General features: G+C 42.6%; 1 protein-coding gene across 2 annotated transcripts in view; it reads left to right on the top strand.

Moving 5' to 3' along the window:
• The window catches only part of LOC115092255 (myoneurin-like), a 109,522-nt gene that overhangs the window by 53,017 nt on the left and 40,745 nt on the right, over positions 1 to 15,760 (top strand). For both annotated transcript variants that reach the window (XM_029603003.1, XM_029602993.1), the window contains exon 5: positions 7,263 to 7,389. In XM_029603003.1, coding sequence (XP_029458863.1) covers positions 7,263 to 7,389 — 127 coding nt within the window. The remainder of the gene's footprint in view (positions 1 to 7,262; positions 7,390 to 15,760) is intronic.

Genomic DNA, 15,760 nt, shown 5'->3' with positions numbered 1-15,760 from the left:
TTTCAATCAAAAGTGTTGTCAGCTTTTCATATAAAACAAGTCATTGTGTTACCCACATTCTTTCCAAGGCCTCAAGCACATGAAGGAGAAAAGGCCCTTCATTCACTAGACTGTAAGAGAGCCTTAGTTTACTGTTGAAAAAACTTGGCCAAATTGTCAGGCCTCACAACTATTCATCTCTTATGATCCTAACCGTTTTGGCATAGCGGTTGCTAAACGTGCTCTGTCCAACTGGCTAGTAGAATGTATCGCAAATTGTTATGCTATTGTTGGCCTCCAGATCACAGACTTTGTTAAGGCTTATCAGGTGAGAGCCATGGCTACATCAGTGCCATATCTATGAGCCATACCTATCAAGGACTTCTGCAAAGCTGTAACTTGGTCATCATTTCACATCTTCAGTTCCCATTACTATTAGCTAGTGTTTGTGATGGGTACAAAATTTATGCTGACAACTTGCAGTTCTTTATTCGATTGTATCCCACTTGGAACTAAACCCTGTAACATCTTCATATTTGAATATCTTCAATTAAACAATGACTACAGCAAAACAAATTATCACCTAAAATGTCTACAACTGAATTTTTACTGATTCAGAGACCATATTCATATTCAATTCTTCATCAGTAATCTATTTTGATTGATGATTTAAGTTTTTCAATGAATGCCCCGATTAAAAGCTTAGGGGTTTTGATTGACTCTTCACTCTGGGGCCGATTTTAAATTTTACGCGCGCGGAGTACATTTGTGCACCCGATTTTATAACATGCGCGAGCTTCCGCACATGTTATAAAATCCAGGGTCGGTGCACGCTGAGCCCAAGGGGAGCCCCGATGGCTTTCCCCATTGCCTCCAAGGCCGCTCCGAAATCAGAGCAGCCTCAGAGGGAACTTTTCTACCACTCCCCCCACCTTCCCCTCCCTTCCCCTATCTAACCCACCCCTCAGCCCTAACTAAATCCCCCCCCCCCCACCTTTGTTGCAGAAGTTACGCCTGTCCGCAGCGGCCGGCTGCTGGTGCGCCATCCCCCGGCACAGGCCACTGTGCTGGAGGACTCGGGACCACCCCCGGACCACCGCCATGCCCCCGGCCTCACCCCTGGACCGCCCATTTTTTAAAGCCCTGGGACATACGCGTGTCCTGGGGCTTGCGCACGCCACCGAGCCTATGCAAAATAGGCTCGGCGCGCGCAGGGTTAGGTTTTCGGGGGTTACGAGCGTAACCCTTTGAAAATCTACCCCTCTCTTTTCAGCCTCAAATTAAAGCTATAATCAAATCTGGGTTCTTTCAGTTACGTCAACTTACAGGGTTAAGACATCTGTTACATAACTGAGACTTTCGTATGATTGTTCAAGCATCTATTTTCCCTCTCATTGACTACTGCAATGGTCTATATCTGAGTCTTCCTTTGAAATCGATACATCCTTTGCAGCTTTTGCTAAACTCTGCTGCACTGATGATCACTGGGACTAAGCAGCATGAGCATATCTCCCTGGAACTTAATAGTTTACAGTGGTTGCCATTGCAACAGTGAATTATTTATAAAATTGGGATGACAATATTCAAGCTAATTAATTTGAGCTCTTGCCCTTGTCTAATGCTCTCCTAAAAGTATATGAACTACCTCGACAATTGAGATCCTCTCAACGGGGACTGCTTGATGTGCCCTTAGTTATAGTTGCTCGCCTCACAGTAACAAGAACATCTGTCTTTTCGGTGGCAGGCCTAATCTTTGGAACACTCTACAAATGGAACTCAGAATGTCTGAATGTATAAAGAATTTCTGATGCCTCCTGAAAAGTTGTTTTCTAAAATAAGCATTTGGATAAGAACATTGATTATGGTCCTCCTCTGAAATGCGTCTGCTCTGGGTACTATGATTAAATATGAGAGAAGGCTCCATTTGGAGCCATTGAATGATATCGCTCATGTGTCATGACTAATTCATCCTGCTGTCTATGGAGAACACTGTTTACAGTAAGCAACTTGCTATTTTGTTGCATGTCTTGCATTCAGAGCTTGTGATATTCCTATCACAAGTTCTAAAATGCAAGAATCTAAATATGTACACCCTGGAGGAAAGGAGGAGCAGAGGTGATATGATACAGACTTTCAGATACTTGAAAGGTTTTAATGATCCAAAGACAACGACAAACCTTTTCCGTCAGAAAAAAATCAGCAGAACCAGGGGTCACGATTTGAAGCTCCAGGGAGGAAGACTCAGAACCAATGTCAGGAAGTATTTCTTCACGGAGAGGGTGGTGGATGCCTGGAATGCCCTTCCGGAGGAAGTGGTGAAGACCAGAACTGTGAAGGACTTCAAAGGGGTGTGGGATAAACACTGTGGATCCATAAAGTCTAGAGGACATGAATGAAGAGTGGGTGGCTCGCGGGAATGACGGCTACTACCTGGAGATAATACCCTTATTCAATAAACATACACACAGCTAATGCGACTCCAACATTGCTCTAAGACTTCAACATTGCTCTAAGCTTCAATGGCAAGAGGAAATGTGAAAAAAGGATTTGCATTCACAAAAAAAAGGGGAGTAGCTTGCTTGTTACAGTGGTTACTACCACAAATTAAATAAGCCTGATAATTCACTTTCAATGCATATCCAGCATAGCTCTCTGCTTCAACGGCAGGGGAGAAAGACTGATACTTCACGCATATCGGGGCGGATTTTAAAAGGCCCGCGCGTGTAAATCCTTCCAGATTTACGCGCGCAGGGCCAGTGCGCCTATTTTGCATAGGCCGCTGGCGCGCGTAAGTCCCGGGGCTTTCGAAAAGGGGAGGGAGGGGGCGTGTCCGGGGTGTTCCCGAAACGATGCTGCGTTTTGGGGGTGGGCCCCGGCGTTTTGGGGGCGGGCCCGGGGGCGTGGCGCCGGCCCGGGGGCGTGGTCGAGGCCTCCGGACCAGCCCCATGGACCGGAGGACGGAGCGGGGCTGCCGGCGACGCGCACAAAGTTTCGCCTGCTTTCAGCAGGCGTAACTTTGCTGACAAAGGTAAGGGGGGGGGGGTTAGATAGGGCCGGGGGGGTGGGTTAGGTAGGGGAAGGGAGGGGAAGGTGGGGGGAGGGCGAAGAAAAGTTCCCTCCGAGGCCGCTCTGAAATGGGAGCGGCCTCGGAGGGAACATGCAGCTCGCGCTGGGCTCGGCACACGCAGGTTGCACAAATGTGCACCCCCTTGCGCGCGCCGACCCCGGATTTTATAAGCTACGCGCGTATCTTATAAAATCCAGCGTACTTTTGTTCGCGCCTGGTGCGCGAACAAAAGTACGCGCTCGCGTATTTTTTAAAAATCTGCCCCATCCAGCATAGCTCTCTGCTTCAACGGCAGGGGAAAAAGACTGATACTTCACGCATATCCAGCATAGCTCTCTGCTTCAACGGCAGGGGAGAAAGACTCATACTTCACGCATATCCTGCATAGCTCTCTGCTTCAACGGCAGGGGAAAAAGTCTGATACTTCACTTTCAATGCATATCCAGCATAGCTCTCTGCTTCAACGGCAGAGGGAATGAAGAAAAGTGGATCTGTATACAGGCAACAACCAACAAGGTCTGAAGTACATTGTCTGGGTAAACAAATAAGCATGGGTGTAACTTGCTTATTGTGGCGGTTACTACCCCTAACTAATTAAGCTAGATATTTCACTTAGATGCAGTTCCAACACCGCTCTCTACATTAATGGTGGGGGTGGAAGGGAAATAGAACCAAAAGGTTACTAAGAGCCAAGAGTAACAGATAAGTAAGAGAAGAAAAAAAAAAGTGCAAAACTTGCTGGGCAGACTGGATGGGCCGTTTGGGCTTCTTCTGCCGTCATTTCTTTGTTTCCTATGACATTTGTCTGTTTTGATGTATTGTATTTTTCTTTTAATTATTGTACATGGCTTTGGGTAATCCCTTTTGTTGGATGTGGGAATGCAGTCTGTAAAATAAATAAAAACAGTAACAGAATTCAAGACAACTTAAATACAGAGGATTTCTAATTTTGAAGTAGCAAGGGGAAAGCCAATATAATTGTGGTCTATTGCATTGCATCAGATTAAATTAGCCTAATGGCCCTTATCTGCCATCATAATTTATATTTATGTGAGCATATGTTGAAGTGGGCACAGTTGCAGATATATACAGAATTTCTGGTTCTACTTTCTGGTTTGAAGGAGGCGGACCTCACACATCACCTAGATAGACTTTTAGACAGTGCTGGGGAGGAGCCGGCTGTCGTGGTACATGAGGACAGCAACAACATAGGAAAATGTGGGAGGGAGGTTCTGGAAGCCAAATTTAGGCTCTTAGGTAGAAAGCTGAAATCCAGAATCTCCAGGGTAGCATTCTCTGAAATGGCCCTGTTCTGCGTGCAGGTCCCCAGAGGCAGGCTGAGCTCCAAAGTCTCAATGCGTTGGTGAGACGATGATGCAGGGAAGAGGGATTCAGTTTTGTAAGGAACTGGGGAACCTTTTGGGGAAGGGGGAGTCTTTTCCGAAGGAATGGGCTTCACCTTAACCAGGGTAGAACCAGGCTGCTGGCACTAATCTTTAAAAGGGAGATAGAACATCTTTTAAACTAAATCAAAGGGAAAGCTGACAGTCACTCAGCAGTGCATGGTTCGGAGAGAGTTATCTTCGAAGGATACTAATGAAGCATTAGGGGAATCCCAACAAAGAGATTCCAATAATAAGAAAAGTAGTCCAATTGCCTATAATTAAAGACTCACCTGAGCTAAAATATTCCAGTTTATCCCTCTCGACTGAAAAGCAGAATGTTAATATAAATAGAAAACACACTTTGAAATGATTATATGCTAAGGTCAGAAGCCTAAGACGTAAGATGGGAGAGTCAGAGTGTATAATAGTGAATGATGACATAGACTTAACTGACATCTCAGAGACACGGTGGAAAGAGGATAACCAATGGGATAGTGCTATACCAGGGTTAAAATTATATTGCAATTGCACAAAATTATACAGAGTAGTTAAATCTCAAACAGATTGTGATAAATTGCAGGAATACCTTGTGAGACTGAAAGATTGGGCTTCCAAATGGCAGATAAAATTTAATGTGGACAAGTGCAAGGTGATATATATAGGGAAAAATAACCTTTGCTGTAGTTGCACAATGTTAGGTTCTATCATAGGAGTTACACCCAGAAGAAAGATCTAAGCGTCATAGCTGATATTACATTGAAATTGTCTGTTTAGTGTGCTGTGGTGGTCAAAAAAGCAAACAGAATGTTAGGAATTATTAGGAAGGGAATGGTGAATAAACAGTGGATGTCATAATGCCTCTGTATCGTTCCATGGTGACCGCACCTTGAATACTGTGTGCAGTTCTGGTCACCACATCTCAAAAAAGATATAGTTGCACTGGAGAAAGAGCAGAGAAGAGCAACCAAAATGATAAGGAGCAAGGAAGGCTCCCCTCTGAGGAAAGGCTAAAGAGGTTAGAGCTGTTCAGTCTGGAGAAGAGATGACTGAGGGGGGATATGATAGAGGTCTATAAAATCATGAAAGGACTTGAACAGGTTAATGTAAATCGCTTATTTGCTCTCAGATAACAGAAGGTCTAGAGGGCACTTCATGAAGTTAGCAAGTAGCTCATTTAAAACAAATCGAAGAAAATTCTTTTTCACTCAATGCATAGTTAAGCTCTGGAATTCATTGTCAGAGGATGTGGTTACAACAGTTAGTGTAACTGAGTTTAAAAAAGGTTTGGATAAGTTCCTAGAGGAAAAATCCATAAACTGCTGTTAATCAGTAAGGAAGAATAGCTTGAGATCTATTTAATGTTTGGGTACATGTCAGGTACTTGTGTCTTGGATTGGCCACTGTTGGAAACAGGTTGCTGGCTTGATGGACTCTTGGTCTGACCCAGTATGTCATATTTGATGTTAACATGCACTTTAAAAAAATCTGTTTTAACAATAATTTTTCATGTCATTAGAATAAATGTAAAAAGAGGCCAAAGTCCTTGACAATGCATTTTCAAATTTTCAAATTATGATTTATATGGCAAAGGACAATTAAGCACAGCCAAATAAGTTTCTGCTTAAAGACTATGAATTTTCTTCCTTCACTCATGGACAGTTTTTTCTTCCTATTTAAACAATATTTCCTTGATAAAATACAACTATCTCTTTTATATTTAAAAATTAAATTTGCTTTGGTGATAGACTGAAGTGCTAATAATCATTTTGCAATGCGAAAAGGCCAATTACAGGGTGTCGTCTAGCACAATGTCATGCCATCACTCTGCTAAAATAGTTGGTTCAAAGGATGGGTTGCATTTCCTCATCCAAGCATTCCATTATTAATAGGTAATTTGATGTGTAAGGCAATGGGTGTATCTTTCTCCTTTGTCTTACATGGCAGTTACAATTTACTGCTGTAGAATTTTAATTATTGCTTACATATGTCTTTTATTTGTTTAATGAAAGTAATATTTATAGCTGAAGTTTACATTTTTTATTATTTATTTTTTTACTTTTTAAAAATTTTATTATTTAACAGGAGTCATTTAGAGAAAGAAAAGATAACATGTTTTATTCACTATTCCAGCAAGGAAAAGAAAATGAATTACCCCAGAATCTGACCAGAAAGGTTTCATGTTTGTTAGTCCACAGAATGTAGAATTTTTTGTGGTAGGAGGTGCAAAGTAGAACTCTTTATTTGAGCAGTTAAGACAGGAAGGGTATATAAAAACTTAAAAAACATCTAAAAATCTTTTTGCTGAAGCCTTTGCTCTATAGTAATAATCTCCCGCTGATTTATGCAGATTTTAACATTCTTTATAACTCATTTCTCCAGATGGCGATTTCTTTAATTATCTGTGAGTTTTCCAGATAGGTGTTTGCCGTGCCAGTATATTTCTTTTTAATTTCTTTTATTGTTTAATTGTATATGTATGCTTTTATTAGTAAGCTGCCTACAACTATGGATTGTGCGGCATATAAATGTTTTAATAAAATAAATATGGATAATTCAAACTGTAAGAAAACAGGATCATAAAATTCTAAAAAGGGAAAGAACAAGAAATAACTGTTTAGTCAGTTTTTTGCACCATAGTAAAGGTATCTGATTGACTGATGACATTGTCACTGTGTAATTAATTAAACTGTACAAGTGAGATAAAAAAAAAAAATTGCCCTCCTCACCTCTTAAAATCTAAAACGATAGAAGCACCTGTGTCTGGCACAGTGATTTTCCTAAAGGAAATGTGAATGGAGGAAGTACTTCAATATGTTGTTGGTTCTTTTCAGATGATCTTACCCAGCACATTCGTGTGAAGCATGCAGAGGCCTCCACTGGAAAACCTCCCTTGATTCAGCTCTGCGAGTTCTGTGGCCAAGCTGTCAAGCATTACAAGAGCCACAAAATCTTCTGCAGGTGAGTATATATATACCTACTTGCATGTATGTAGATAAAAATATCAGCCACACAGCTCTGTCAATTACTGTGTTACACCCTGGTTCTGTTTTAATTTTCAAGTAAATCTGTTAGAAGCCGATGTAATAAGCAGCGCTAAAGGTGCCGTGGATTTTTGCATGTACTTGCGCAGGTTTTTACGTGCGTTTTCCCTGTGCTAGTCTTACACATGTACGTAATAACGTGATCAGTGCGGGAAAAACATGCGCATAAACCTGCTTAAAAACCCGCGGCTGGTTTTGCACGAATGTATGCAAATGGCATGCAGAGGAGGCAATTAACTATTCATGGACTATGCATGGAGCCATGCACCAGTTAAAGTGGGTTTTTAAACATGAGATTTTTGGCGCTTGGGTCAGGGCAGCAGTTAAGTTAAAACGCATGTCTGGAGACCATTCTGTGGTAATCATGGATTACTTTCAAGTTTTCCGGATGTTTAGAACATTTTTTGGGATCAGCTGAATAAATCTCTGCTGCATTCCAGCACCTGCCATAATCTGCCAGTACAGCTGCCACATTTATTTATTTAAAAACTTTTCTATACCGTCGCTAAGTTATATACTATCGCAACGGTTTACAAATAGGCACATAGACTAAGGTAAGTAAATGTAGGATATCATACATTCTAACAGGTGCCAATAAAGTTCGGTTACAATTTCATAAATAAAATCATTATTTGAGTAATGTTGGTCAAGTCCAGGAATATTATTGAGTTACTATCGCTTTGAAATATTACTTCTTAAATGTAGGATTGAGTAAATTCATTCTCATCTGCATTACCCTGTACTTTCATTCTCTACCCACATAGCCGAAGATGGAACATGAAGGGATTAGACATTCTCCCAGGACAAGCAGGATGGTAGTCCTCACATATGGGTGACGTCATCAGAGCCCTGTCACGGAATACTTTTGTCAAAGTTTCTAGAACTTTGACTGACACACTGAGCATGCCCAGCATGCCATAAACCCTGAAGTCACAGGGGTCTCCCCCTTCAGTTTCTTTATTTCTGTGCTGCGGTTTGCCTCGCGGGTTAGGAGCTCTGTGAGATTTCTCTCACCTTTTTTCCTTACGGAAAAATTTGAAGTTTACTTCTTTAAAAGTTCTCTGACAGGGGTCTCCCAATACCTGTTCCGGGCTCTTCAGAGGAAGACGACACAACTTCTAGTCCGACTCCAGCTTCAGGTCCATTAATGCTGGAACCGCTTCCAGGTCCATCTGCGAACCAGGGCTGTAGAAGCCATCCCCTTGGTGCAGAGAGGCAGAGGGTTCTACTCACGTTATTTTCTGATTCCAAAAAAATCGGGCGGTCTCCGCCCCATCCTAGACCTCCGCAATCTCAACAAATTCCTTCAAAAGAAAAATTCAGGATGGTGTCTCTCGGCACCATGCTTCCCCTACTACAGCAAGGATTGGCTCTGTTCTCTGGACCTTCAGGACACTTATGCACATATCGCCATATTCCCACATCACCGCAAATAGTGGGCCACAGACATTTTCAATACCAAGTTCTGCCATTTGGTCAGGCCTCAGCGCCTCGAGTGTTCACAAAATGCATAGTAGTGGCTGCCGCACATCTACGCAGAAACACCGCCCATGTATTTCCTTACCTGGACGACTGGCTAATAAGAGTCGATCCAAGCAAGGAGCTCTCAACTCTCTTCAGCTCACTATGAATCTGCTACACTCACTAGGATTTCTGATAAATTACCAAAAATCCCACTTCGATCCATCTCACCTCCTTACTTTTCACAGTTGCAAAGGATTTCCTGCCCAACGACCGCGCAGACATACTCTCCAAACTGGCTACATCTCTGCGCACATACAGAACAGCCTCAGCCCATCAATTCCTCACGTTGCTGGGCCACATGGCTTCCACGGTCCATGTCACTCTTATGGCCAGGCTAGCCATGAGAATAACTCAATGGACTTTGAAATCTCAGTGGCTCCAAGCCACTCAACCTCTTTCATCCCTGATTCATGTAATCGACCAGCTGCGCCTGTCACTTCTCTGGTGGACAAACAAAGCCAACTTGTTGACAGGTCTACACTTCCAGCAACCAGTTCCTCAAGTGACCTTAACCACGGACGCATCCAACTTGGGTTGGGGAGCTCATGTGAACAACTTTCAAACTCAGGGTACTTGGACACAACTCGAAGCAAAGTTTCAAATCAACTTCCTAGAGCCTCGAGCCATACGTTATGATCTATATGAGTTCAAGGACTGCCTTTCACACAAGACTGTTCTCATACAGACAGACAACACAGTTGCAATGTGGTACTTGAACAAATAGGGAGGAACAGGCTCTTAGCTGCTCTGCCAGGAAGCTGCGTAGATCTGGGGCTGGGCCCTTGCAAACTCCATGCATCTCCGGGCCACTTATCTGGCAGGCATGCAGAACGTTCTAGCAGATCGCCTCTGTCAATGTTTCCATCCTCACAAGTGGTCTCTGGATACCTGTGTAGCGAGCAAAATCTTCCAACGCTGGGGTCAACCAACCATAGACCTTTTTGCATCCAAACTGAATCACAAAGTGGACAGATTCTGCTCCCTGCACAGGCAACAAAACATGTTAGCCATGGATGCCTTTGCTCGCCCCTGGAACACAAGCCTCCTATATGCGTATCCTCCAATACCACTAATAGCCAAAACTCTTGTGAATCTACAACAGGACAGGGGATCAATGATACTCATAGCCCCATACTGGCCTTGACAAGTGTGGTTTCCCATGCTTCTTGACCTCTCCATCCAAGAACCAATTTGCTTGGGCACGGCGCCCAATCTCATAACTTAGAACCACGGCATATTACGCCACCCGAACCTTCAGACCCTATCCCTCACAGCCTGGATGTTGAAAGCCTGATCCTACAACTGCTCAATCTTTAAACTAAGGTCTCTCAAGTGCTTGTAGCTTCACGAAAACCTTCCACACGAAAATCCTATCATTCTAAGGGGAATAGATTTACCACGTGGTACACACAAAAAGGTATCGACCCTTTTTCCTGCCCCACTCCATCTCTATTAGATTATCTCTGGCACCTTTCAGACTCTGGTCTCCAGACTTCCTCGGTACAGTTATACCTCAGTGCCATCTCAGCGTACCACAAGGGAGTAGGGGATGCCCCAATAACAGCACAACCCCTGGTAAGTCGGTTTATGAGGGGCTTACTTCAACTTAAGCCCCCTCTACAGCCACCAGTTACTGAACGGGACCTAAACGTACTTACAAGACTCATGCGTTCTCCATTTGAGCCTTTACACTCCTGTGATGTTAAATTTCTTACATGGAAAGTTCTTTTCCTAGTAGTCATTACATCTGCTCGAAGGGTCAGTGAGTTACAAGCCCTTGTCACATACTCACCCTATACAAGGTTCCTCCATAACTGGGTGGTCCTCCATATTCATCCTAAATTCCTTCCCAAGGTGGTAACCGACTTTCACTTGAATCAGTCTATAGTCTTGCACACCTTTTTCCCAAAGGCCTCACTCTCACCAGGGAAAGAGAGTTTTACACACCTTGGACTGTAAACGTGCACTTGCATTTTACCTAGACTGCACTGCAGTCCATAGGAAATCCACCCAACTTTTTGTTTCTTTCAATAAAAACAAACCGGGAGTTTCAGTAGGCAAACAAACTTTCTCCAACTGGCTAGCAGACTGTATCAAATTCTGTTATGAGAAAGCAGGTCTTCCTCTTCAGGGAAGAGTGAAGGCACACTCAATAAGAGCCATGGCAACGTCAGTGGCACACTTTCGTTCAGTACCAATTGCTGAGATCTGTAAAGCTGCAACATGGAACTCTCTCCACACATTTGCAGCACATTACTGCCTTGACAAGGAAGGAAGTCAAGACTCTGCCTTTGGCCAATCTGTCTTGAAGAACTTATTTCCAGTATAATCCCAACTCCTTCCACATCCATCTGCTGTGATTTTCAGGCTGCCTCATTTTCCCAACAGTACACCAGTTGTTGTGCCTGTTGCACAAGTTGTGTGCTGTTGGTCCAAATAAATATGAGTCACCCTGTAGCTTGCTAATCACCCATATGTGAGGAGTACCATCCTGCTTGTCCTGGGAGAAAGCAGAGTTGCTTACTTGTAAGCAGTGTTCTCCCAGGACAGCAGGATGTAGTCCTCACAAAACCCACTTGCCACCCCGCGGAGTTGGGACCGAAACCATTTTATTATTTTATTTTTTCACTCGCACCTTTTGCTACAAACAAGACTGAAGGGAGACATTTCACCAGTTCATGCACCAGTTTGCCCAGTTAAGAGCGAGGTTCTCCAGACCCACCTGGTTGAATACACTCCCTCCAGTCACTCCAGACCCTTAAAATCCCTCTGGGATGGTTAGTTTTTTAGACCTTCACTTCATCCCTAGCAGAAATAAACTCACTCGGCACTGTACCTGGGCGCGTGCCCAGGCGCGTGAGTTATGTGCGTGTACACCCCTTGGCCATGCCATGTCACCCAAACTACACCCAGGCCAAGCCCCTTCTTTGAATTGGAGTGAGATGTGCGAGCACGGGAAATACATGCATACTAGGCGGCTTTTAAAAACACGGTGGGTGCGTGCCAGCTTGATATGTGCCTGCAGCTCTCAATTTTGGTGCATGCCGGGCTTTTAAAATTCATCTTCTATTTTTTAAAATAAAAAAATGTATGCGCATATGTTCTAAACCCTCTCTGCCTGTAGCTTGTATGTTACTATGTAATCTGCATCAAACAGTTACATTGGAAGACTGCAGAATATAAAAACCTACAAACAAATAATGCATCCCCCTGCGCATAATGTGAAATTAGACCCCTGTGGCTATAGGGATCATGGCACGCTGAGCATGCTCAGTATGCCAGTCAAAGTTCTAGAAACTTTGACAAAAGTATTTCGTGACAGGGCTCCGTCTGATGACATCACCCATATGTGAGGACTATTACATAGGGCCTTGACCGTTCTTGCACGTGTTTTATTTCTGTGTGGATTTTCCGTGTGCATCTCATTTGCATATGCGTCCCTTATTAAATCCCGCAGAGGCACCTGCTTTTGCCATGTGATCTAAAAAAAATATGCACAGACAACTATTGCCAATTTCACTGTGGGTCTTATTACATCGGCCCCTTAGTGTTTCCAAGTTAGATTGGTTACCAGTGTGCCAGGTTTTGTGTACAAAACATCTGAAAGCACAGAAAATATTCATTGTACATGTTAAAAATTTCAAAATGTCAACCAGGCTATTGAATTAGCTGGCATGCACCATATTCTGTATGTAGAGTACTCTTGTACAGAGCACAGAAAAAGACCCTTTGCAAAAGTGGGAAGGGAATGCGATTAACCAAAATAGTAAAAAAAAAAAAAAAAAAAGGGGTAGAAGTAAAACTGTTACAGTACAGTGGTGGGTACTGCAAGTAATGGCTCTTATGATATAAAAGACCAGCTTGTGCTGGTGGGTCAGACAGAACATCATTGTGCTCCATTGTCCTTCTGCTACCAAGATGGCATTTTGTACCATATGACACCTAATTTGGAATACTTATCTATTTGTAGTTTTTAGGCATTCTTTACAATAAGAGTAAAATCTCTTTATGCGCTTGTCGATGTGTCTACAATTTTTCAGCTGTGCATGTGCAGCAAGTTATATGCATTAGTTTAGAAGATGGGCAGACAGGAGCTTGGCTGATGGGAATCCCCAGATCTTACTAGCCAAAGAGAGAGGGGGAGGAATCACTGACCAAAGTGGTGGGGTTGATGTGGTTTCCCAAGCTCAGCCAGCTAAAGAGTCATGGGGAGTCAGTGAGGAGAAAGAGATCTAGAGATAGTAGGGAATGGGAAGAGAAGAAGAGTGGGGAAGAAGAGAAAAGCAGAGTGAGTGGTTAGAGATGAAAGAGGACTGCACTTGAGTTGGGGAGAGGAGGAAAGAGGATTGCACTGGGATTTGGTGGGACGTGGAAGAGGAGAGAAAGGGCTGAATGGGGTTGGGTTGGGGGTGTACACTCACCATGTACTCCTGCCACCTGCAACCCTCAACAAAAGCTGTTGGGGAGGACCGGAAGGCTCATCTGCATACTGCTCCCAGCATCCCCCGGGAGAGGAATCCAGAGGTCACCGCAAGCGATCCAGGGATTGATAGGGTCCCTGGAGAAAGCAGCATGCATGGAGGAAATGAAAAGTTAGAGCAAAGAAAAAGCAAAGTGTAAAAATAAAGCGAAAGAAATAAACAAAATGACAAAATAGACAAACTAAAAAGCAAAATAAGGGGTTGTTGTTACTTGAGCCATCACCTGCATCCTTCCTGAGGCCCCTTGAGTTGTGGCAACAAGGTCTCCATCACAGCATTGACGTCATCGGTGCACCGGGGGTCTACTTAAGCCAGGAAGCCGCTGGTTCACTGCCAAGGCCGCATGCCAAAGAGGTGCACCCTTACAAAGAGAAAGGGGAAGACCTTAACTTTTCCTATTGCGTAAATGCTGGTGAAGAGGACCTGTGGACGCTCATTTTCAGCATCCTAGATCTAATGGCCAAGTGGATCAGAGTGTTGGTTTCCCTTAAGTCCCAGTGTGCATACTCCCCCACCCCTACCATAGCCGAAGGGGCGATGGAAAATGGACACTTTTTTGGGTCTGGGTTCCTCTGAGTTGGGATTGGGGCCCCAGGTAGTTGGAGCTCAAGATGATCTACCCTCTCAGGATGTTGTTTCCCCTCAACCTGATTGTCTGAAGAGTGTTGCATTGTCTTGATTACACCAGCTAGTGAAGGTGTTCCAGCTGTTAATTGAATCTTGGTTCCAGCTACCATGTCCCTATACCAGGCCTTAGGCAGGATAGAGGTAGGTGAGATTTCGTCTGAACCAGCTAATTTCACACTTAGAGATATCTGGAGAGTAGTTATGCACACTGAAACCTCCCTAGCGCACACTGTATCCCAGTTATGTGTTTTTTCAGCTGGGGCGTCCTCCAAACTGTCTGATATTGAACAAATACTTGGGGTAATTGAAACCCTGCCTGGTGACATCTTCTGGTACAATTTGTACATTGCAATTTATTGCAATGGCTGGTACTAAGGATAATTTTAAATTATATTATAAGTATGAGTCATTGCAGAATATGAGGTCTAGAATTCTTTGATTGTTGAACTTTGCTAAAACTTGTTTAATTTTAATCAATGAGCTATTTAAAAAATGTTACTGAAATCTTGCAGTTTTCTCAGATAAAGACTTGCCAAATGTTATTATATACCTGATATGAAAAAGATTCCTAATGAAGAAGTAAGAGCCTTTGAAGCGTTAGCCCCTTTTGCAAGTTCTGATTTATCAGCTTTCCTACAAAATTCCCAGGACATTATTCCAATTAGAGCAACACTCATTATGTTTGCTGTGGAGTCAGATAAGGATTTGGTTTTCCAGAAATATTTTCAATATAATCTCTTTTGAGGTCAGAGGATATAGATTTTCCCTGATGAAACTAATGAGAACCAAATGAGAAGATGACTCTTTTTGCAATTTAAGCATTCTGTACTTGCTTTGGGTGCTTCTTTTTTTTTTTCCTTGTAAATGTGTTATAGTTCATCAGGGTAATACATTTAGCTTTTCTGATCCTGTCCATTTAGAGACTTTTCTTTTGGATAAGTCAGTGCGATTGTTGATGTCTTTGGGCTTATGTGGGTTAGAGATATAATGTAATGCTTGGGAAGTGTTCTTAGCATTGATGTGTGTTTCTTTCTCTCCTTCCCCCGCAACCTTTATCATGTATTATAATGTATTATTCCTTTTGAAATTATGTGTTTTTCATTATAATCCATCTTTTCTATATACATGATTTAAAATCTAATAAAAATAATGTAAAAAAAAAAGAAAAGAAAAAAATGAATGAAAACTTCCCCCTGATGTCTAAATATTTTTGGTTGACACCTACATTTTCTAAATATTTCCCCTCACTGGGGGCTGGAAAATTATATATTGGCTGAGTTTCTGCACCATTATTACTGTGTGGTATAAATTTAAATACTTAGATATATGGATAAGTAAGAATATAATTTTTTTGTTTGATACCCTTCAACCAAAATGAGTCAAAATAGAAACATCCCTACATGTATATTAAGAATTCATCTTCCCTGCTTTCTTTGAATGGCAGAAATATCTGTTAAAAATGAATATAATAATTGAGGAACTATAATCAATAGTTTTCCCAGTTTTCCCATTGTCCTACCTGAGGAAGAATTTCAGAATAATTGGATTATATACCTCAGGATACATTTGAGCAAGTAAGGGCCCAGGAATAAGCTAGAAAATCTTGCTAAAGTCTGGCAAGCAGGGAGGTTTAGATCTTCATTATTTTAAATTGTA

Source organism: Rhinatrema bivittatum, chromosome 1, assembly GCF_901001135.1.
Source record: "Rhinatrema bivittatum chromosome 1, aRhiBiv1.1, whole genome shotgun sequence".
NCBI classification, from domain to species: Eukaryota; Metazoa; Chordata; class Amphibia; order Gymnophiona; family Rhinatrematidae; genus Rhinatrema; species Rhinatrema bivittatum.
The sequence above is the reverse complement of the archived record's forward strand: the minus strand, read 5'-3'. Positions and strand labels throughout refer to the sequence as shown.